Raw genomic sequence first — 20,859 nt, forward strand, 5'->3', positions numbered from 1 at the left:
CTTTCATAAATGAACACAGTCGCAGCCTAGTGTCATCCCTGTTGACTTCACCCTACACACCTCATAATGGACCCGTTTTCTGATTCCGGTGAATTATACGCCATCCGCCAGCAGTTCTTTGCCGGTCAGTACTCTGCCGTTGCGGAACTCTCATTGGATGAGTTCTCTGAGCCGTACTACGCCGCCGCCAAGCAATACATCACGCGCTCTCAGATCGCTCTTGGGGACTTCAAAACCGCCTTAGCCACCTTGCAAACGGAGGATGATCTCACTAGCGAAACCTTGAGTGCTTACATCCAATACTTACAAGGAAACACTGCTGGGGGAGCCAAGTTGGAACAGCTCATTGCTGCGCACCAGGACACGGAGATTGTGCAAATAATAGGCGCGATCTACTTGGTGAAGGCGAATGCGGATGTGGACGGGGCGATCACCTTGTTGAGCACCTCTACGGAGTCTCCATCGATGGAGTCCATCTTGTTGTTGCTTCAGTTACGCATCCTCAACCACCAGTTACCGTTGGCGGCCAAGGAGTTACAGCAGATCAAGAAGTTGGCACAGGACTCTATCATTATTCAGCTCGCGGAGGCCTTAGTGAACTTGTCGCTTGGCGGTGAAGCCGAGTTGCAACAGGCCTACTATTTCTTTGAGGAAATCTCCTCGCAGTGGCTGTCCTTCAGCAACTTGTTAAGCCTTTTGGCCGTCAATTTACAGATGAACCGCTTGCCAGAGTCCGAAGAGACCATCAAGCAGTTACAGCTGCTTTTGGACACCGTGGAAGGTGCGCCTCGCGCCGACTTTATTGCCAACCAGATCACCTACGCGTTGTTGACCGAGGCCGAGGACGCCAGGGTCGAGGAGTTGAGAGCTGAGTTGGCCCTGGTCGACCCCCAGCATCCGTATCTCGTGGACTATGCCGCGAAGAACCTGTTGTTTGATGACATTGTCGCAAAGTACGAGCAAGCCCAGGTGTAGGCTACGTGTATTTTATAGATTCTGTGGGGTTAACATAGTTGAAGTTTAGATGTGATTGTGCAGAGTGTAGTTATCTCGGAGTATCGAGTGTAGGTGTATTGATACAGTTGAAGATAAATATCCCGTCAACAGATTACATAATAAGAGAGGGTAATTGTATAAGGGGTTGGCTTATTTCGTCTGGGGTAGGTGTTACCCGCAATATGAATCACCAATACATTCCTCTCGTGTATGAAACAAGTTTAAAATAGCGTACTCAGAGTACAGCTTTGTCTTGAAGAACCGGTCATGCCCCCTGGTTTGTATCAAAATTTATGATTACTAGTAGACATAAAAATGACATACTCTGGCCGTGGAATATTTAGTAGGTAACTGTGGGTATCATTAGCTAAGAGAAAACACTGTTGGAATACCGTACTTGATTTACTATTCAGCTGTACAAAGATTTGGGTATAACCTCTGGAATAAGCTAAAGACAGACCAAGAGGTCCTTCGAAACCATAGAAATAACCGCATCACGCCACTCCAGATGAAAAGAAGGATCCGGGTGAGACGAAAGATTTCAGCGACACACGGTTGGTAAAGTAGCACTCTTAACAAATAGCTCTTTATCTAACTGAATGACTCCATTGGGAGCAATTCTACCGACTATCGTCTAATGCACCAGCCACAGCGTGTACTCATTGGTTGGCCACATGTGGCGTGTACTTCTGTACATACCAGTGGCGCGGAGCAATGTCTCTCCACGAGAATACTTAACGCCATCCTCTTCCTCCCTCTCTTTTTCCTTCTACTCAATTCCCACTAACCAGAAATACCCGCACCTTTATTTTTCAATGTCCAATAACAACAATCAGATTCCTGGGATTAACCCAGACAATGGCCCCGCCTTGCCTCGTGGGCCTCCAGGGAGAGAGTTCAATGCCATCGATATCATCAACACCAGAGGCTTCGACCACTTGATGAAGCTTTACGAGGTGGATAGGCGGTTGACGATGAGAAACCGGCAGGATATAATTGATTTCTACACCTCCTTGTCCAAGTCTACGCTTTCGTACGGCTGGGGTGCGTTCTTTGCCCTCGGCTCCATTCCGTTTGTGTTGCGGTACAGACGTACTGGCTCCACCAGAGGGGCCCGGGCAGGGTTGGGAATCATTGGTGGAATGCTTGGGATGATGGCTGGCTCTAATTATGGGTTGAGAAGGGGCTACAGCACCGGATTCCATGCCTTGGAGCAAGATTCAAGTAAACAGCCAGTCGTGGAGATGATCAAGCTTATGAGTCCGATGGAAGCGCCAATGTGGATGAGATACTTCCAGGAAACCGCTAAGGACGAAACCAAAGTGATGCCAGACCCAAGGGTAGTGGTTCAACAGTTGAAGGAACAGGGCATTGAGATCAAGCCTGGTTTCTTGGGCCGCACCAGAGACCCATTGGGGATCCATCCAAGACGACCAGCTTCGGTGTGCAGAGATCAGTCATCCACCGCCCAGCCTTCCATTGCCACGCAAGTGTCAGAAATGGACAATGATCCGTTTGCCGAAGCCGAGCCTGCCAAACCAACGTTGTCTCCTTGGGAGGCTGTGAGGGTCCGGAACGGACTGGCACGTTACGATAGGGCTGTCCCAGTTTCGGCTCAGCAGCCGTATGCCGACTCTAGTGATGCACAAACCTCCTTTGATCAGTTGATGGAAAAAGAGAGAGGGTACAGTGAACCAGATGCTTCCAAGGACGACGGTGACAAGTGGGCATAGACTTGCCAAAGTCTTATATATGCTTATGATATGAATGAAAATGAAAGTAACGCTTATATCTGGCTGCAATAAATGCACTGAAAACAGCGATCAGACAAAATAGAAACAGCAATAATTATTCTTGGGTTTATTCCTACTACTCCACGTTAATGAGCGTTGACCCAAATATTATCACAAAACGCCTTAGACCATCCCCCGGTAATATCTCATATATCGTTTAATTCTTTGTATTCAATATTACAAACAAAAATGAGTCAACTTACAAAACATTGTCAACCTTTTTGGACTGCTTCAAGGCGAGCAATTGGACAATAACATCGTCCAACTTGACCATCGCGTTCTTGTTTTGGGAGTCCTGGACGTCTCTGTTTCTGATGTTGACGCCCTCAGCGGCCTGCTCCTCCGCGCCGACAATAAAGATGAAGTTGTACTTCGACATCTGGCCGTTTCTGACCTTCTTCTGTAAGGTGTTACCGGAAACGTCGACATCGGAATAGAAACCGGCGGCCTTCAACTTGGCGTTGACGGTTTCGGCGTACTCAAAGTACCCGACACCGACTGGCACGACCAAGACTTGTCTTGGAGACAACCAGAACGGCCATTTTCCGGCAAAGTGCTCGGCTAAAATGGCGGTCATTCTCTCGACCGAACCCAAAATGGCACGGTGGATCATAACTGGTCTGGTGGCACCGGCAGTGGACTCCTGTGGTCTGTACTCCAACTCAAATCTGGTTGGCAACTGGAAATCCAACTGGATGGTGGCACACTGGTGCCATCTTTTCAAGGCGTCGGAGATCATGATGTCAATCTTAGGGCCATAGAACGCACCACCACCTGGGTTGAAGCCCCACTTACCACCCCACTTGTTTAAACAGGCCTCCAAATTGCTCTCGGCATTGTCCCAGGTGGATAACTCACCGACGTACTTCTCTGGTCTGGTGGACAACTCCATCTTGAATTCAAAGCCAAAGATCCCATAGACAAACTCCAAGAAGTTAAAAGCAGCGGAAATTTCATCCCCAATCTGATCTTCGGTACAGAAAATGTGCGCATCGTCCTGCTGGAACCTTCTGACTCTGGTCAACCCGGTCAAGGCCCCGGAGAGCTCATTTCTGTGGATGACACCAAAGTCGGCAACACGCCACGGCAATTCCCTGTAGGATCTCTCTCTGGCCTTAAACATCAAGCAGTGGCCCGGACAGTTCATTGGCTTCAACCCAAACGTCTCCTTTTCGACATCGAAGGCGAACATGTCGTCTTTGTAGTTAGCCCAGTGGCCGGAGACCTCCCACAACTTGGAGTTGTACATGTTTGGAGTAATCACCTCTTCAAAGCCTCTCTTGCGGTACTCCGATCTCATCAACTCGCACAAGGCGTTGTAAATTCTGGTACCGTGAGGCAACCAGAAACAGGAGCCTGGCGACATTTCGTTGAAGTAGAACAACTCTTGCTCCTTACCAATCTTACGGTGGTCTCTGGCAGCAGCCTCCTCCAAGAACTTGAGGTGTTCGTCCATCAACTTCTTGTCAGGGAAGGAGATACCGTAAACACGCTGCAAGGAGTCGTTTTTCGCGTCACCCAAGAAGTAGGACGCAGAGTTCTTTAAGATCTTGAAGGTCTTGATTCTTCCAGTGTGGGGCACGTGTGGACCTCTGCACATATCGATCAACGGACCGCATCTGTAAACGGTGGTGGAGGTGCCGTCGGGAATCTTGGACAGGATGAGGTACTGCTTGTACTTGTTGTAGTTGAACATTTCCAACAACTGTTCCTTGGTTAAGACCAATCTCTCAAACTTTTGCTTCTCGGCGATCGCCTTCTTGGCCACGCCCTCGAGGTTTGCGAAATCAGCCTGGGACACGACTTCGCCGTCTTTGGAGGCAAAATCATAGAAGAAACCGTCGTCGGTTGGCGGACCAAAGACCAAGTGGCCGCACATGTTGCACTCACAGGCTTCACCCAAGATGTGGGCGGAGGAGTGCCAGAAAACGGCCTTCCCGTCTGGGGAGTCAAAGTCAAAGAACTCAAGGGTGGCATCGCCCTCAAATGGACGTTCCAAGTCCCATAACTCACTGTTGACCTTGGAGATGACCTGTCTCTCCAAGAAAGACTTCCCAATGGCCTTGGCAATGTCGAATGGAGAGGTCTCCCAAGCGACACCCTCCTTCTCAGTGCCGTCCTTCAAGGTGAGCTTGATAGCGACTCTTTCCTTGGCAGCAATTTCGGCATCCTGTTGAGCCTTGACTTCTTCAAAGATTTTGATTCTGTGCTGGATGAACTCCGGCTGTGGGTCGAGGTACAACTGGCTCTTGGCGACACCAGCGGCCTTCGCCTTTCTCGACGGCTTGGCTTCCTTAGGAGCCTTTACCTTTGGGGCTTGTGGCTTGTCTTCAACAGACAAGGTTTCAACTTGCTTGGCAACTTCTTCAGACATTGTATGGGGAAGAGGAGCAAAAGGGTGTTTTGTACTAGCCGCGCTGAGTTTTTTAAGCGCTGAGCCCAATGCTCATATTTTTTTTCACAATCAGCATCGGTGGCCAGACCTAGGTTTACCCGTAGTGTAATCCAAGGAATGGGCGGGGCAGGATCCGGACCACAAGATAGAGTATGACCTGATTAGCATCCGGTGGCCGTTTTTAGTTTTATTTAACATTAGGTCTATAGGGTAGGTATAATACCTATAGACAAGATAGATTGATAAGGACGTATATACTACAGTTTGGTGGTGCCCTGGAACTTAGATATGAGAGGGCTGAATCATGATAAATTAATGATTATTAAACCCCCCCTCCCCCCGTACTAAGAGGTTGTTCTGGAATTGATACAGATTTCTGCCATCTGAGTCATACCATTCCATACTACCAACTCACGATAATGAGTCACCTCCCTTCCCTGGTGAAAGGGCAACCTAAACCCTGTTCTCTAAAAGCCTTTTGGCGGAAATATGACATTTTCGCGAACGCCAAACTCTAATTTATTTTTCACTTAAAATTTGTCAGGCGCGTAAATTTTTGCATCCATTTCAATGCCCCCAGGTTAGCCCTTCACTCATACCATGTCCACAGCTACAGAGGCTATTGCCACAATAGCCAGGAAGATAATCCCTTCCAGAACCCCCTCTGCAAGTGGAACATCCACCCCGAAAGAAGACCCTAATGCCATCTACTCTTTGACTATTGAAGAGGTGAACAACAACCCAGACGAGCTTATCGAGCTCCGCGGGTCGGGTAGATACTTTGGGGCAGCAGATGATCCGCAAACCAGTGGCCCAGTGTGCTCCAACTGCCACCGAAGAGGCCATATTCGCTCTAAATGCAAAGTCGTAGTGTGTCATTCGTGCGGGAAAATCGGTGATCACTACGAATCCCAGTGTCCAAAGTCGCAGTTTTGCACCAACTGTGGCAAACAAGGGCATTACCGGAATGTCTGTACCGAAAAGGCCCAGCGCGTTTACTGTAACGTATGTGAATCGGCCTCTCATGGCGAAGATAGATGCCCGTCCATCTGGCGAAGCTACCTCACGGTGAAGACGACAAAGAAGATTCCGATGCCTACCCAACTTATCTACTGCTACAACTGCGCCGCCAAGGGCCATTTTGGCGATGAGTGTCCGCAATACCGTGCCTCCAGAACGCCCAACATCAACGGTTCCGCTTTTAGCGGTAACAACTTGCCCCAGGAATTGAGAGACCCGTACTTTGCTCTCCTCAAGAAGAGAAAGTTCGAGGACGAGTACGAATCAAATGACGATGAGTATTCCGAGATGATGTCCCTCAAACCAAACCGTCCCCAGCATCGCAACCCGTATCCGCCAAAGCAACCTAGCAAGCCAAGCTTTAAGCGACACAATGGCAGCAGTTTGAATGGCCGTATCACACCAAACGGGCCCCATCGATCGGGCTACATGCCTCCTAGGGGGCCTAGGGCCGAGAGTAATGACTATCCACGGAATAATAACTATAATACTGGGTATCGAGGCAATGGGAGCTCCTACCAAGGCAGGCCCTCGAGACCGAAGGGCAATCCGCCGCCCCCACCGACTAAGAGTGGCATGATCGATGGCATTAGGGGGCAGCATATCGGGCAGAACAAGCGAAAGAAGTTCAACTAAGAGAGGGCGAACAACGTAAAATATGGAAATAGATAGATATCGAGGTAGTATAACCTCGCAAACTTTTAACTGTGAGTAGTCGAGGTGGGATTTAATTTTTGAATGAACCCAGACTCATTGTAAGCTAGAGTCTTCCTACAGCATTACTGGTGCCTTATACCAGTCTCTTAATGACCCTATAAATTCGAGTTTTATTTATGCGACTTACTTTTTGGTTGTGGTTTCCGGTAGGTTCAATACCTAGTCTGCTTGAGAGGGTTGATCCGACTCCACAACGAAAGCTTGTCTGGAGAAATGTCTAGCTCGGAAATGAAACTTCAACTCTCCAAGTCTCCAACCGATATCAATTATAATTGGATCTAACCCTTATTTTCATTCCCTATCCCACCCAACCACTCCTCACATTACTTTATTCTCTACCTTTGTCCGTCTCACAGCCCTAAGGGCGTGCCTACCCCAGACTTTATACCTACCTACATACTCTTCTGTCACGTGCATGTCAAATTGCTGCCGTTGATCTGATACTTCTTCCTCCCTACCATCTCCACCATGAGCGACGACGATTCAGACGATTCATTAACAATGGACCTTGAGCAGGTAGGGCGGTTCTCATTCTCCGCCCCTAGCTTCGCCCATCTCGACTTGCAGTGGGGTACCTTGCCTAAATATCACGACATCCCGTCGCTTGTGACGTCGTTCACGACACGGACACAGATGTGGAACGTGCTCAACGATTTGGACGTCGGGGTATCTATCCAGACGGCACTTGAGCGATTGAAACCGATCCAGAAGGTGATCCAGGACGCGATCCAGCTTCGGCTAGACGAAGGCGAAACCGAGGGGGACAATACAGAGCCGATCGGTGTGGAGCCGCTCGTAGAATCCCGCGGGATTCCTATTATGGAGGATGTTGTTGCGCCGAAAGATGCACGCTGGGAAGGATTCACCCCGACGGAACTCTCCCAGTTGGTTTCGTTTGGGCCGGATGAGGACCTCAGGGACGAAGCCGTGAAACGATCCAAGATCCGGGGAATCCAGCAGCACACAAAATTGAATGACATCCAGAAGGGGCAACTAATCAACAAGCTTATGATGGGAGAGCACTACTACTTGGATACCAGGCTGGAAACCCCAGGAACCCCCGGGCTTATGGAGCGTATCGGCGAGGACAGGGTCCACCTTTCGGCCCAAGACAAAATCCCAAGCTACCACAATGAAGAGAAAGGGGTGTTGGGATGCTCACACTATCAGCGAAATTGCAAGATTGAGTGCTCGCGCTGCCAGAAGTGGTACCCGTGCCGGTTTTGTCACGATTCCGACCCCCACAACTCCTGCAAACAGCTCATCCGCAAGGAAACGCGACACATCTTGTGCCAGCGGTGTTTCACGCCGCAAGAACCGTCGGAAACCTGCGTCAACTGCGAAGCCACCTTCGCACTCTATTTCTGCGCTGCGTGTGTGCTATACGACAACGATCCTTACAAGGACATTTACCATTGCGACGGCTGCGGAATCTGCCGCTTGGGGCTCGGTTTGGGTAAGGACTTCTACCATTGCAAGGGCTGCAACGCATGTATCTCGACCTCGTTACAGTCCACCCACAAGTGCTTGGAGCAGTCGACAGCGCGAGACTGTCCCATCTGCAACGAATTCATGTTTACGTCGACCAAGACCGTCGTCTTCATGCCGTGCGGGCATGCCATCCACCAACAGTGCTACAACCAGCACACCAAGCATTCCTATAAGTGCCCCATCTGCACCCGCACGATCCTCAATATGGAGGCGCAGTTTCGGGTGCTTGACCAGGAAATTGAGAACATGCCGATGCCTGGGATATACAGCAGCTGGCGGTGTTTCATCCAGTGCATTGACTGTGGGGGAAGAAGCGAGTGTCTGTATCATATTTTAGGATTAAAGTGTGGGTACTGTCGGAGCTACAACACTACTCAGAACCTGTTGATCAAGCCAGAAGAGGGAGGAGAGGTGGAGGTGGAGACTACAGGAAATGACTCTGGTATCATCCGATCAGGCAACACGTTGTCGCAGAATTTTAACCAGTATTCGCTGCCGGCGTCCTTCTCGTTGCTTTCGCATCTCAACACCATCCACAATAGCATCTCCCTGTTGAGCAACCTCGAGTTGTCTGCCAACAGCCAGGGCGAGGTAATTGAGCGGGAATCCAGCGACGATGACTTGTCAGACGGGGATATTCTCCAGAGGCCAAACTTTCTTCAGAGCAATTATGCGGGATTTATGTCGTTTACGTCGCCTGGAAAGGGGGAGGAGGAGGGGGGGAAGGGAACGGGCGGGGGGAAGAAGGGAGCGAGTTTGGCGGAGGTGTTTAAGAAGTGGATGTCACAGGCGGTGGATGATGCAGAAGAGCACAGCGGGTCAATCATCTAATCCCGATCGAAGAAGGGGTAAGACTGGTTTCTAGCCATATAAATTCCACAACTTCAGGAAGGATAATCCTACAGAACAGCGATCCTCCCCCCGGAGAGAACGTATAATAGATATGACAAGAATTAAGAATTAAAGACTTTAAGGAAAATAGCGATATATAGAACATTATCGGGGTAAAGCAAAAGATTACATATATTGGAATATCACCCAGACCATCGAGTTAATAAGGATGTCTTTGATAGGTATCTCGGGGTATAAGGTGAGAACTCGAGTATAGGAAAGTACGCAGAACCTATTGCAATTCTTTTACACGGGGTAGGACTCATAATAAAAGACCAGTCCTATCTACAAACTAGAACTGCAGTATATCCGCCATACGATGCTAACACAGATGATAATCAGGGATCAACAAGACACTCTGAAGAACTAGATTTGGGATACTAAAGCCAGTTCAAATGGCTCTTGAAGGTAACGGCTGTAGCTAATTAAAGGATGGTTTTAACTTCAACGCAGCATACGTTATGCATTGTATCCACATTGACCTACCCTTTTCAGCGCTACTTTTACTACAACCCCTAAAGCAGTCCCCCTCAAACAAATTTCGCACAATTCACATAAGCTGCTCTGAAAAATGGCCACCCTCCGAGCTACTTTCAATTACACGTTAAAAATCAACTTCATTACTAACTACTTGTCCTTCTCAAGACTAATATCGCTGTCGCTCTTGACCAAAAACTGGCCCTCTATCGGCTGCTTGGTATCCAAACCATGGATCTTCCGCAAGTGTGCCTTCATGTTGTCCTTCCGATTGAACCGCTTTCCACAGTCTGGTACATCGCACAAAAACGGCTTGGCGGACGAATGCGACTTCAAGTGCCGCTTCACGTGCTCCGGGCGCAAGAAGCGCATCTTGCAGAGCGGGCACTCCTGGTTCTTCTTCTTGTCCACGGCGGTCGGGACGTTTGCAAAGACAGGGCCATGGAAGAGCATCTGCTGCTGGAGCATCTGCTGCTGGAGCATGTACTCGTTCATCACGGTGTAGTCCATCTCGGCCGTCGCTGGGGGCGTGGCGAGTGGGTTAAGCGGCGAGTCGGCGGTCATCGAGGCAAGGCTGATTGAGGACTGCGATCTGGAAAGAAACCCCGGACCGTGGGTATACGTCGGCACAGGTCCGCTCGAAAACCGCTGAGGCCCCGGTGGGTGGAAGAAGGGGTTAAACGGAGTAAATTGGGACGGGTTGTGGGGCGAAAACGGGGCCGACTGAGGACACTGGTTCTGGTACAAGTTTGGCATCTTCATCTGCTGCAACTGTAACTGCTGTTGCTGGAGAAGTTGCTGCTGGAGGAAGAACTGCTGCTGCAACATCTGCTGGTTGTGCAACATCGACTTGTCAGGCCCAATGTGAGAGTCCATCTTCTCCAAAACGTTCCTTGTGTCCGTATTTTCCTCCTTGGCTTCGAGGAACGACGTGTTGTGTGTGTCTTCCAGGATGGTCATATCGTTTATCGTGTCCTCATCGTACAAGCTCTCTTCGTCATCGTCCTTCTCCCTGGATGACGCAATGGAATCGAGACTGAAGCTGAGTTTCAAGTCATCCTTCCTTTTCACCAAAAGGCTCAGCCCCAATTCCTCATCCCCTTTTCCGTAGCTGAGCTTCTTGTGGAGAGTGGGCATGGCCCTGGGCGTCATTTCGGGCGAATCCGGAGAAATGTGGAGCCGGGGGGTATAGAACGGATTTCCGGCGGACGGGGTTCGCGCGTGGCCCGAAAACGCCGTCAAGATCTTTTCCGAGCGCTTGTGGGTGTGACCCTTCAAATGGGTTGAGGATGTGGATGTTGTAAGGACTCCACCTGGAGTCAAACGTCTAGGGGTCTTGCCGACCTTGGACGAAGTGACCACGTTGGGCGGCGAGGTAATCAAGCGTAACGGCGTAGTGTACATCGAGGCGGAGCGGTTGCGGCCGCGGCTGGGCGTGGCCATAGTGGTGGAAGACAGCTCGGGAATCTGCGTGAGGTTTCCTGGGGAGAACTGCAACGAATTAGCCGAAATCGAGTGCGATAGCATCGGGATCGAGTCGAATGACGACATAGTTGTGGAGTTAGATATCTGACCCGTACGTGCGGTGCTCTCCTGCGACTTTACGGTGTCAAAGTCCATGGCGGGATATAAACCGTTCAGAGCAACTTTGTCCTCGAACGGAAGGTGCTGGAACGAGTGCATCTTCGGGAGCTTCTTGGGGTAACTAAAGTCGGTCAATTCGTTTTCTTCAGCTTTCTGGTTCTCCTTGAAGCTATCTGAGTATAGCGGTTTGTAGTCGTCGTACGTGCCGAGATAGTCCGGCTGTTTCGACAAGATGATCGACTCCAAGTTGTCGGAGCTGAGGGTGACAGGGTACGGCGAGCTCATGACTAAACTGGCCAAGATTCAAGCAACTGAAAGAGAGTTTTGGATAAGATGTTGACTCTGGAAGGTGGGCTTTAAGCGAGTAAGCGGTTAGCAGAATGGAATAGCAATGGTCAAACGGGCAAGAAGGGGCTGCGAAGGGGGGCCGACTGAATACTGCTGTATTGACTGGATGTAGAGTGGTGGATTACTGGCTTTCTCCTTGTAATGATGGAAAGTGTGACAGTGTGAGCGACGTTTAAGAGTAATAAAGGCTGTATGTCGATGGACATTCGTGTGGTGTCATAATAGCTGCGGTCCCAGTCTCCTACTAATTGCAGTTTTTTTCTCCTGGTAGTATGGCAGACGCGTCAGTGCGGCGCGTAGGCATGGGCCGTATTTTTTCCTCTTTGATAATAAATGGACGCGTCCCGCTGTCGCATGCTACTGGACATGGGGGGATAGTTGGTTTAACACTGGAATGTATGATTACTTGTCAGCGGAGGCGTTTCGTAAATGGTGACAATTTATGAGTGAAGGATCAAGCAATGATGAATAATAGTGGGTAAATCCGATTTTGCCGACTTGCGTGGAATAGTCTTGGATGGCTTGTCTTTTGGATTCCGCTCCATATATTTTTTAAGTAGACATATACCGAAGTGTAAAAACGCAAACACGAGAGGCTATATTAAGCCCAATGAGGAACCCCGGGGTTGCTTTGGCCGCCAGGCAATATTTATCGCCGGCTAAACCTGTCAGGTTTATACATCGCTCCCTTAGAGGTCAATCGCTTGGGAGCCCTATCAGATTTTGGTATATCAGACTACAGGAGTATCTAGCAAAATGTAGTCAAGGTGTGGGCTAGAAATGCAAATTTGTTAGCTCTTTGTCAGACCATGCTCAAACAATTGATTACGACTTTCATTAGGCATGGGTGAATAACACTCAAGAAGCGTAGATCCTGAGCTATTACCCGAAGCGGAAAAGTAATTGCACCGCTGGGTTGTCTAACGCGAACGAACGAAATACAACCTAGAGTCCATGGGCTGCACGAAACCCCGTGCGGGAAGCTGGCCAGCAAATCATATGGCACACAGAGAAGACTCACACTTTTTAGTTTGTAGAATATTCTTCGATATATTGGACGTTTAAACATTTTAGTTGTCTTAAATGTGGGAGATGTTGATGGCTGGGTATTGTCCAAGATGGCGGAATGGCGGCTACATGCCGTCGCTGGCTGTCCCTATGCAGCTGAGTGGAGGAGACGCTAAAAATACGGACACCGAAAATTTCCTGATCCAGATTTTGGCGAGCGTGAACTGAAAATACCTCGTGAATATCACGTGAATGTTTGTTTTGGTTTCGAGGGAGCTAGTAAAACGTCGGATACTCTGCATATTCGAAGTGTGACAGGACGCACGCGGGCTAGACCTATCCTTACCAGGATATTAAAGCTATTTTTAGCACGGCAAACGGTCTGATCTGGGGAGAGAAATTTGGGGTCATCAGTAAATATCGAGACTTTTGAGGAATTTTTTGAAGGCTCTATTTCGACCAATGGTCTAAACCTGTCTGGTCTGACTGAATGATGCCAGAGAAGGTTTGGGTTGTTCTGTATATGAGGTTTGCGGTTTTCTCGGATTTAGTTGAATAAGCAGCGCATGTCTGACGCGGTGCCCGTTAGTTTGGCGTAAAGTAGTGCCTTCAATGTTAACAGGTGATTGACCGTTCACCTATATCTAAGTGAAGAAAGGAGGTTCATGCACGGGACTACCAGATAAAACCAGCATTTAACACATTAATTAACCGTACGTTGATCAAGAATTTGAGGAGGATACATGCGTATAAGGCCTTCGAGGGTCTGAAGGGTTTGTAACAGCATCAATAAAGACTTAGTCGTAAATTAAAATAGATAGTGCGGAGTTATTACGTAGGAAGTGAGTTATGTAGTATATCTACGTAGATAATGAGATTCCCACATAACTCCGTCCCCGCTTCTCCCCACTTTGAGTCACTGCTACCCCCTATTGATCGGTCTCGGTGAAGCTGGCGGTATCAAGCACAACTGTATTTAATTTCACTACTGGTTAATTCAAATATCAATTATCTGATCTTTTTGGCTGAAAATAATAAAAATATTATATGGTGTCTCATAAGACCCTACGTTACAGGTGGCTGTTGATATTTTTCTCCTACCAGGCCTCTTGGGTCTTAGGTCAACTTGTAGAATGGATAATCGGTGTAGCCCTCCGGGCCAGGGGTGTAAAAAGTGTTTCTGTTGTACTGGTTCAACTCCCAACCTTGCTCTAATCTTTCTGGTAAGTCAGGATTAGCGATGAAACTTCTACCGAAGGCGAGCAAGGTTCTATCATTCCCGTCGATCTCCCTCTGAATAAGATCGTAGTCCCTGTGGTAGGCACCGGCTCTGATGATCGGACCAGACCACTTCTCATACGCAAAACCATTGTCACCTTCCACTAGTTCAACCTCTGCGTGCAAGTCCCCGGTTCTCGGTTCAATCAAGTGAACATAAGCTAACTTTTTACCTTCTTGCGCTCTCTTCTCAAGCTGCTCCAAGAGGTACCCAAACGTTTCCTCTGGGTTGTATTCGGCCCCACCCATACCCCCGTAGATACCCCATGGAGATAATCTAATACCGGTTCTGTCAGCACCGACCTCAGCTACAACCGCATCCACAACTTCCAATACAAACCGGACACGATTCTCCACACTACCACCGTATTGATCGGTTCTCTTGTTAGAGATGGCCTGAATAAACTGGTCAAGCAAGTACCCATTGGCACCATGGATCTCCACACCGTCGGCCCCGGCCTTGATGGAATTGGCCGCAGCTTGCGCGTAATCCTTGACAGTCTGCTTGATCTCATCAATGGTTAACTCTCTGAGCTCATTTCCAACCTTCTCGGCAAGCTTCTTGTCTTCGCCAGTAATGTAGTTAGCGGATGCAGAGACGTATGGCAAGCCAAGGGCCTTCAATCTGTCTGGCTCCGCAGATCTGCCCAAATGCCAAAGCTGGACGAAGATAAACGATTTATTCTCGTGAACCTTGCTGAAGACCTTGCTCCATTGAGTGATTTGCTTCCCGGACCACACACCTGGAGCTGAGTCGAAGCCACTGGCGGCGGCAGAGATGTAAGTAGCTTCGGTGACTAACAAGGTACCGGCCTTAGAGGACCTCTGCCCATAGTATTCAACCGCGAGCTCAGTAGGAGCCAGGTCCGCGTCATTCCTGAATCTGGTCACTGGGGACAAGACGACACGATTCTGGAGTTTGTAGCGACCCACCTGGATCGGCTTAAAGAGGTTGGTGTCAGCTAAAGGTTGGATTGTCATTGTATTAATTTATGTTTGTTTCTCATCTCTGAATGTTTCACCAGTAGAAGGGGAGATAGATCCAGTTTATATACCCTCAGGGAAAAACCCACATTTGTAATCTGTTCGGCATTATTCATCGCTGTCACACCTTGAACTCATTACTAAATCCCTGCCGCATGGTGTACCTATCACTCAATCATTGCTGCATCGTGATGCATATCGCCTAATCGCAGCTGCATGGTTTCTTTTTCTAGAAGCGCGGTTTACCTTGCGGCAAACGATAAATTCAAGACGGAAGCCGTGTGTTCCGCAATTGCGCATGAAAAAATCAAGCTTAGTAATTAGCTCTGAAATCGTGTCTTTAGCACACGTTTTCACCTAAAGGTTGGATTGTCATTGTATTAATTTATATTTTTTTGTTATCTCTGAATGCTTCACCGGTAGAAGGGGAGGTAGATCCAGTTTATATACCCTCAGGGAAAAACCCACATTTGTAATCTGTTCGGCATTATTCATCGCTGTCACGTCTTGAACTCATTACTAAATCCCTGCCGCATGGTGTACCTATCACTCAATCATTGCTGCATCGTGATGCATATCGCTTAATCGCAGCTGCACGGTTTCTTTTCTAGATGCACGGTCTATCTTGCAGTAATAGATAAATTCAAGACGGAAGCCGTGTGTTCCACGATTGCGCATTAAAAAATCAAGCATTGTAATTAGCCCTGAAATCGTGTCTTTAGCACACGTTTTCACCTTGTCATCTTGCTAAGCAATTAGATGGGTATCCCAGAAGTTAGCGAAGATTATAATCTTTTATGACTGAATCACCAATACGGTATATGGCGCGGATTTACGGAGTTCGAACGACGAACCCTTTAGCGCAGACTCGTCTCCCTAAATCTCAGGGGACCAAGGTTAGAACGGTAAACCCTTTACACTTGCGTTTATCCCAAATTTAACCTAGACTTTTTCTCTGGGATTTAACCACCGTATCTCTACGCCTATTGCATATTAGCTTCGACGCATTCTGCATTATATATAACCGGTGCTGTATTGCTATAATAGAAGACGGAGGTCCCGTACATGGATAACAAAACTGGTAATGAAGATTAATTATATAGAGTCGACCTACTTCGTCTGAGGTAGACCTTACCCGCAATAAGAATCACCAATACACTCTTTTGCATGTCTGAAACAGCTTTAAGACCTTAGGCATGGTTGGCTTCCATAAAGAACGCGGGAAAGCTATCGTAGGTACATGCCGAATTATACATCACAAAACAGCATCACTATAGTGCTTGAGAATAAACTTTATTTCTAAGCCTGCATCCACCCCCACAGCACTACTGTCAATCTTATGACAGTTAAATGTCAAGCCATGGCTTACGTTCCTTAGATACGTAGCTTGTTGATATTTAGTGATCTGCTGCTGAATAATGTTGGCGTTCATAGCAATAAGTAATCGATTATGATTTATTATGGTAATTTGCTTGTCCTTTGGTAAGGTAACAAAGTCTTGAATATGTGAACTGACTACGTGTATTCGTTAATTATAATGCTAAGGGTATGAACCGCGTATGCCATTTCACAGACACTTGAGTCCTCCAGTAAGGACGCTCTTGATTACACTAAAATCTCTTGGTCATTATTTAATGTTCTTTTGCTCCGCATCATGCCATTCTTCGAACAAATATTAAACAATCCCCTGATCCCTGCGCCGGTCCGGATTTCAACCTAGCCGTCGCAAAATAGAACTTTTTCGCATACGGTTTACAAATAATAATGACTTAAAATCTTTATATATTATATAAATGTTTCACACGACCCATTGTAAACTATTTGTGGGTAGGATAATCAGTATACCCTCCCGGACCAGGGGAGTAGAAGGTGTTTCTGTTGTACTCGGTCAACTCCCAACCTTGCTCTAATCTCTCCGGTAAGTCAGGATTAGCGATGAAACTTCTACCGAAGGCGAGCAAGGTTCTATCATCCTGGCCAACATCCCTCAGAATAAGATCGTAGTCCACATGGTAAGCACCGGCTCTGATGATCGGACCAGACCACTTCTCATACGCAAAACCATTGTCACCTTCCACTAGTTCAACCTCCGCAAGCAACGCCCCAGTTCTCGGTTCAACCAAGTGAACATAAGCTAACTTTTTACCTTCTTGCGCTCTCTTCTCAAGCTGCTCCAAAAGATATCCAAACGTCTCCTCTGGGTTATACTCAGCCCCGCCCATACCACCAAAGACACCCCATGGAGATAATCTAATACCGGTTCTGTCAGCACCGACTTCGGCCACGACCGCATCCACAACTTCCAATACAAACCGGACACGATTCTCCACACTACCACCGTATTGATCGGTTCTCTTGTTAGAGATGGCCTGAATAAACTGGTCAAGCAAGTACCCATTGGCACCATGGATCTCCACACCGTCGGCCCCGGCCTTGATGGAATTGGCCGCAGCTTGCGCGTAATCCTTGACAGTCTGCTTGATCTCATCAATGGTTAACTCTCTAAGCTCGTTCCCAACCTTCTCCGCAAGCTGCTTGTCTTCGTCACTGATGTAGCTAGCGGATGCAGAGACATACGATAAGCCACGGGCCTTCAATGCGTCAGGCTTTGAGGCTCTACCCAAATGCCAGAGCTGGACGAAGATAAACGATTTATTCTCGTGAACCTTGCTGAAGACCTTGCTCCATTGGGCAACTTGCTTCCCGGACCACACACCTGGAGCTGAGTCGTACCCACCGGCAGCGGCAGAGACCAAAGTAGCTTCGGTGACTAACAAAGTACCGGCCTTGGCAGATCTCTGCCCATAGTATTCAACCGCAAGCTCGGTAGGAGCCTGGTCGACGTCGTTTCTAAATCTGGTCAAAGGAGCCAAGACGACACGATTCTGGAGTTTGTAGCGACCCACCTGGATCGGCTTGAAGAGGTTTGTATCAGCTAAAGGTTGGATTGTCATTGTATTAATTAATATTTGTTTGTTATCTCTAAATGTTTCACGAGTAGAACCGGGGATAGATCCAGTTTATATACACTTGGTTATTAGACGCATTTGTAATCAGCTCCACATTAGTAATCGGTTCTGCATTTCTCACCACAGTTGCATGGTAGACCTGCCACCACGCAGCCGCACCGTTTCTTTTGTTTTTAAAGCCCGATTTATCCTGCAATGTGGGATAAATAGTAAAGGAAAGGCTTGAACTCAAATTCAGAGTCCGAACCGGAAATCGTATATCCCGCGATTGTGCGTGATAAATGCAAGCTTAGTAATTAGCGGTGAAATCGTATCTTTGGCACACGTTTCCACCTTGTCATGGAGAAAAACCGGACGAATATTTCAGACGCTAGCGAGAGAGGTTATAATCTTTAGCTGATGATATTGAAGCAGTAATACGGTATATGGTGCGGGTTTACGGAGTTTGAACAAGCCTTTTTGAACTCAGCTCTACATTTCAGCTGGGTACCGATGTGCGCCAAAGCTAGAACAGCCAATTTTTTAAACCCGGGTTTAGTCCCGTTTCATTGATTTTTATGATATGGTATCTATTTTGAAAAGGCAGAGTCGGTAACTGCCAAAAAAGTTTCGCGTGTGGACTATGGTGGAAATCGGATATATGGTGAGCCCGTATGCGGTTGGAATTGCGCAATTTGACCGAAATTCACGTGATGCACGTGTTCTAGAAACCCCCACAATAAACTCTGGTTTACTGCCTCCCATTTTTTTGCAACTGGTAAAACTTTTGGACGTGCATGGCATAAAGTCACACCAATTGGCACTATCGTATAACAAAGCATTGCTTGTATCATATTTTTACATTCAACCTATCTAATTCATCAAGGGTCTAAAAAAATACAGGTATTTCGCAGGGTTGCAAAAGAATTTAGTTCTACGATGACGTAAACGACAAAGAAATGCTATTAAAATTGTAGTCAATAAAGCTTCCAGCATCTCGTTTGGAATCCCAAAACGGATGCTGTGGAATTCTGCTTAAAACACCCATGGAGCCCTTCACAGATGAAAGTTTCCCCATTATATACGGATGCATTCCTTGGTAGGTTTTCTGAAAGCATGTTTGGCAATTAAATGTAATGCAGTGGAGTAGCACACTGCTCGTGCGCGGTCCCTGTCCATAACTCTAAAAGACGGACTTTTGGTAGATGACACTGGCTTTCTTGCCATTCTTTGGGTCTAGCGAAGAGATTAAAGGAAAGACAAATGGTGCGGTCATGCCCACAGCCAAATAGCCTAACATTAGAGCGGCGGAGACTCTGTTGTTAAAGCTGATTGTGTTGCTCATTGCGTACACTGCTGTTTGAGCTGTTGACGTATGAAGGTGTTTTCTAATTTGTTGTATATCGAAATCTGCGAAAGAAAAGTTAACGTGGACCTAAGGCCGCTTATATATAACGCACTGTTAGATCACGCTACTGTTGACGACAGATCTCGTAACTAAGCACGGGAATTACAACATGCTTTGTAAGAGTCAGCTAACTATACCACGCCCCTGTCATGAGATAAGGCTTGGCTCGTATTGGATAGAAAAATCACCCCACAGATCACTCCCATGCATGAGCCACACATACATTGAATGGCACAACTAGCCGCGGAGGGCTAAAATTGGCGGCTATGGTTATGAGCCTATGGTGTGATATACCAGCATTCGCCATATTTCCCATCGTTTGTCTAATTGAGGCGCGTGACAACCGCCCATTTTCTTTTTGCCGCCGCACTACTTTGGTATACGATCAGATATCGGGACGATGATGCCGCGACTGTCGCCCGGCAACAAGACCTGTGAGGAAAACTCGTGACCAATCCGAGAGGGGGCCTGGTGCGGTGACCAAGCATTTACCTGCTGAGTATGAAAAGTGGTTGGAAATCGTCATTACAAAGGGCTTTGGATTCTACCGCACGTGCCCAGCAGGAAGTTGAACTCGTAATCCCTCACCCAAAGCAAATGCGATGTTAGATGTAATTTTGTAAGCATCGTAGTGGTAGTATATTATACCGCTAAGGTTAATTAGTATTGTTAAAGCGTCCGATTCGAAAATATTTACACCTATATATTATTTCAACATTATATATTCAGATATTATATATCAAACCCACATTTAGGTATACATATATTCAATTAAACTTGCGCCATAATTAATACTTTACACACATATTTATATATTGTGGTATATTTAATATAGAATTACCCGAGTTTCTCTCTACATACTTGTGGTATCTTTGTGAAGACCTATGATATATTTGTAGGGAAATGCTTTGAATCCACAGTATGCAATTGTTGGTATTTATCACACTCCGGAAGGGAGGAGGATCCGGCGAGCCGAAAGGTGTTTGCGACTGATGCTGACACGCCGTTTTCGACGCCAGTCAGAAAAATCTCCATGTACAGGATATACTTTCATACCCTGGCCTTCAACCCCCCATTCTTGCACGTTTCGGAAACTGATCTTAGACCCCCTTTTTGTTTACACTTTCAAAACTTTATTTTTAAGCAACAGATACGAACACAGTAAACCACTGAAGTAAAAAGCAATATGCAATACTCTGGGTGTACATGATTTCTGGGAGACCAACATCTCTTGATCACGAACCGCACATCTAACTTGTTATATGGCTGCGCCCTGTTACCGATACGATATGCGCCCGGTCTGAGTACCAGCTGGGGTGGAGCAATAGAATACTTCATTAATGACAGCATTAAACAAGGTATTGAAAGTGACTGGCAAAGCTGGCGAAAAATATGGCAAAGAATATGCCCCTTTTCACTCCTGGTGCACGTGGACAGCTCATAACAGGATGGCATGGATATGACAGAGTTACAATTAGGAATCCTAAAACGATATCCAACCAGGTCTCCATATGATACTCA

The 20,859-nt window shown here is 47.4% G+C and overlaps 8 protein-coding genes across 8 annotated transcripts; 3 read left to right on the forward strand and 5 right to left on the reverse strand.

Moving 5' to 3' along the window:
• Nucleotides 1-49: 49 nt before the first annotated feature.
• On the forward strand, nt 50-1,104 carry BABINDRAFT_162690 (coatomer subunit epsilon). Its single transcript, XM_019129482.1, has one exon. The coding sequence runs from the start codon at nt 67-69 to the stop codon at nt 973-975; it is 909 nt and encodes a 302-aa protein (XP_018983805.1). The 5' UTR covers nt 50-66; the 3' UTR covers nt 976-1,104.
• A 707-nt stretch (nt 1,105-1,811) lies between these two features.
• On the forward strand, nt 1,812-2,729 carry BABINDRAFT_9258 (uncharacterized protein; the record flags this gene model as incomplete). The annotated part of the gene is made up of 1 exon (XM_019132936.1): nt 1,812-2,729. One exon carries the CDS (start codon nt 1,812-1,814, stop codon nt 2,727-2,729), a length of 918 nt encoding a protein of 305 aa, XP_018983806.1.
• Nucleotides 2,730-2,775: 46 nt separating this feature from the next.
• Nucleotides 2,776-5,346, reverse strand: THS1 (threonine--tRNA ligase). Its single transcript, XM_019132808.1, has one exon. The coding sequence runs from the start codon at nt 5,161-5,163 to the stop codon at nt 2,989-2,991; it is 2,175 nt and encodes a 724-aa protein (XP_018983807.1). The 5' UTR covers nt 5,164-5,346; the 3' UTR covers nt 2,776-2,988.
• A 2,038-nt stretch (nt 5,347-7,384) lies between these two features.
• On the forward strand, nt 7,385-9,454 carry BABINDRAFT_162692 (uncharacterized protein). The gene has a single exon (XM_019129483.1). It carries the CDS (start codon nt 7,390-7,392, stop codon nt 9,241-9,243), a length of 1,854 nt encoding a protein of 617 aa, XP_018983808.1. The 5' UTR covers nt 7,385-7,389; the 3' UTR covers nt 9,244-9,454.
• Nucleotides 9,455-9,862: 408 nt separating this feature from the next.
• On the reverse strand, nt 9,863-11,922 carry BABINDRAFT_162693 (uncharacterized protein). The gene has a single exon (XM_019129484.1). It carries the CDS (start codon nt 11,647-11,649, stop codon nt 9,931-9,933), a length of 1,719 nt encoding a protein of 572 aa, XP_018983809.1. The 5' UTR covers nt 11,650-11,922; the 3' UTR covers nt 9,863-9,930.
• A 1,788-nt stretch (nt 11,923-13,710) lies between these two features.
• BABINDRAFT_65142 (alkene reductase) lies at nt 13,711-15,044 on the reverse strand. Its single transcript, XM_019132446.1, has one exon. The coding sequence runs from the start codon at nt 14,977-14,979 to the stop codon at nt 13,837-13,839; it is 1,143 nt and encodes a 380-aa protein (XP_018983810.1). The 5' UTR covers nt 14,980-15,044; the 3' UTR covers nt 13,711-13,836.
• A 1,755-nt stretch (nt 15,045-16,799) lies between these two features.
• BABINDRAFT_39576 (alkene reductase) lies at nt 16,800-17,936 on the reverse strand (the record flags this gene model as incomplete). Its single annotated transcript, XM_019131934.1, has 1 exon — nt 16,800-17,936. One exon carries the CDS (start codon nt 17,934-17,936, stop codon nt 16,800-16,802), a length of 1,137 nt encoding a protein of 378 aa, XP_018983811.1.
• Nucleotides 17,937-18,778: 842 nt separating this feature from the next.
• BABINDRAFT_162694 (uncharacterized protein) lies at nt 18,779-19,328 on the reverse strand. The gene has a single exon (XM_019129485.1). It carries the CDS (start codon nt 19,273-19,275, stop codon nt 19,114-19,116), a length of 162 nt encoding a protein of 53 aa, XP_018983812.1. The 5' UTR covers nt 19,276-19,328; the 3' UTR covers nt 18,779-19,113.
• Nucleotides 19,329-20,859: the final 1,531 nt, after the last annotated feature.

The sequence above is a fragment of the Babjeviella inositovora genome (assembly GCF_001661335.1).
Source record: "Babjeviella inositovora NRRL Y-12698 unplaced genomic scaffold BABINscaffold_10, whole genome shotgun sequence".
In the NCBI taxonomy this organism is placed as follows: Eukaryota; Fungi; Ascomycota; class Pichiomycetes; order Serinales; genus Babjeviella; species Babjeviella inositovora.

What these genes read in the sequence shown, in the direction of transcription:
- BABINDRAFT_162690 (XM_019129482.1), top strand. Translation starts at nt 67, where the DNA reads ATGGACCCGTTTTCTGATTCCGGTGAATTATACGCCATCCGCCAGCAG.
- THS1 (XM_019132808.1), bottom strand. Translation starts at nt 5,163, where the DNA reads ATGTCTGAAGAAGTTGCCAAGCAAGTTGAAACCTTGTCTGTTGAAGAC.
- BABINDRAFT_162692 (XM_019129483.1), top strand. Translation starts at nt 7,390, where the DNA reads ATGAGCGACGACGATTCAGACGATTCATTAACAATGGACCTTGAGCAG.
- BABINDRAFT_162693 (XM_019129484.1), bottom strand. Translation starts at nt 11,649, where the DNA reads ATGAGCTCGCCGTACCCTGTCACCCTCAGCTCCGACAACTTGGAGTCG.
- BABINDRAFT_65142 (XM_019132446.1), bottom strand. Translation starts at nt 14,979, where the DNA reads ATGACAATCCAACCTTTAGCTGACACCAACCTCTTTAAGCCGATCCAG.
- BABINDRAFT_162694 (XM_019129485.1), bottom strand. Translation starts at nt 19,275, where the DNA reads ATGAGCAACACAATCAGCTTTAACAACAGAGTCTCCGCCGCTCTAATG.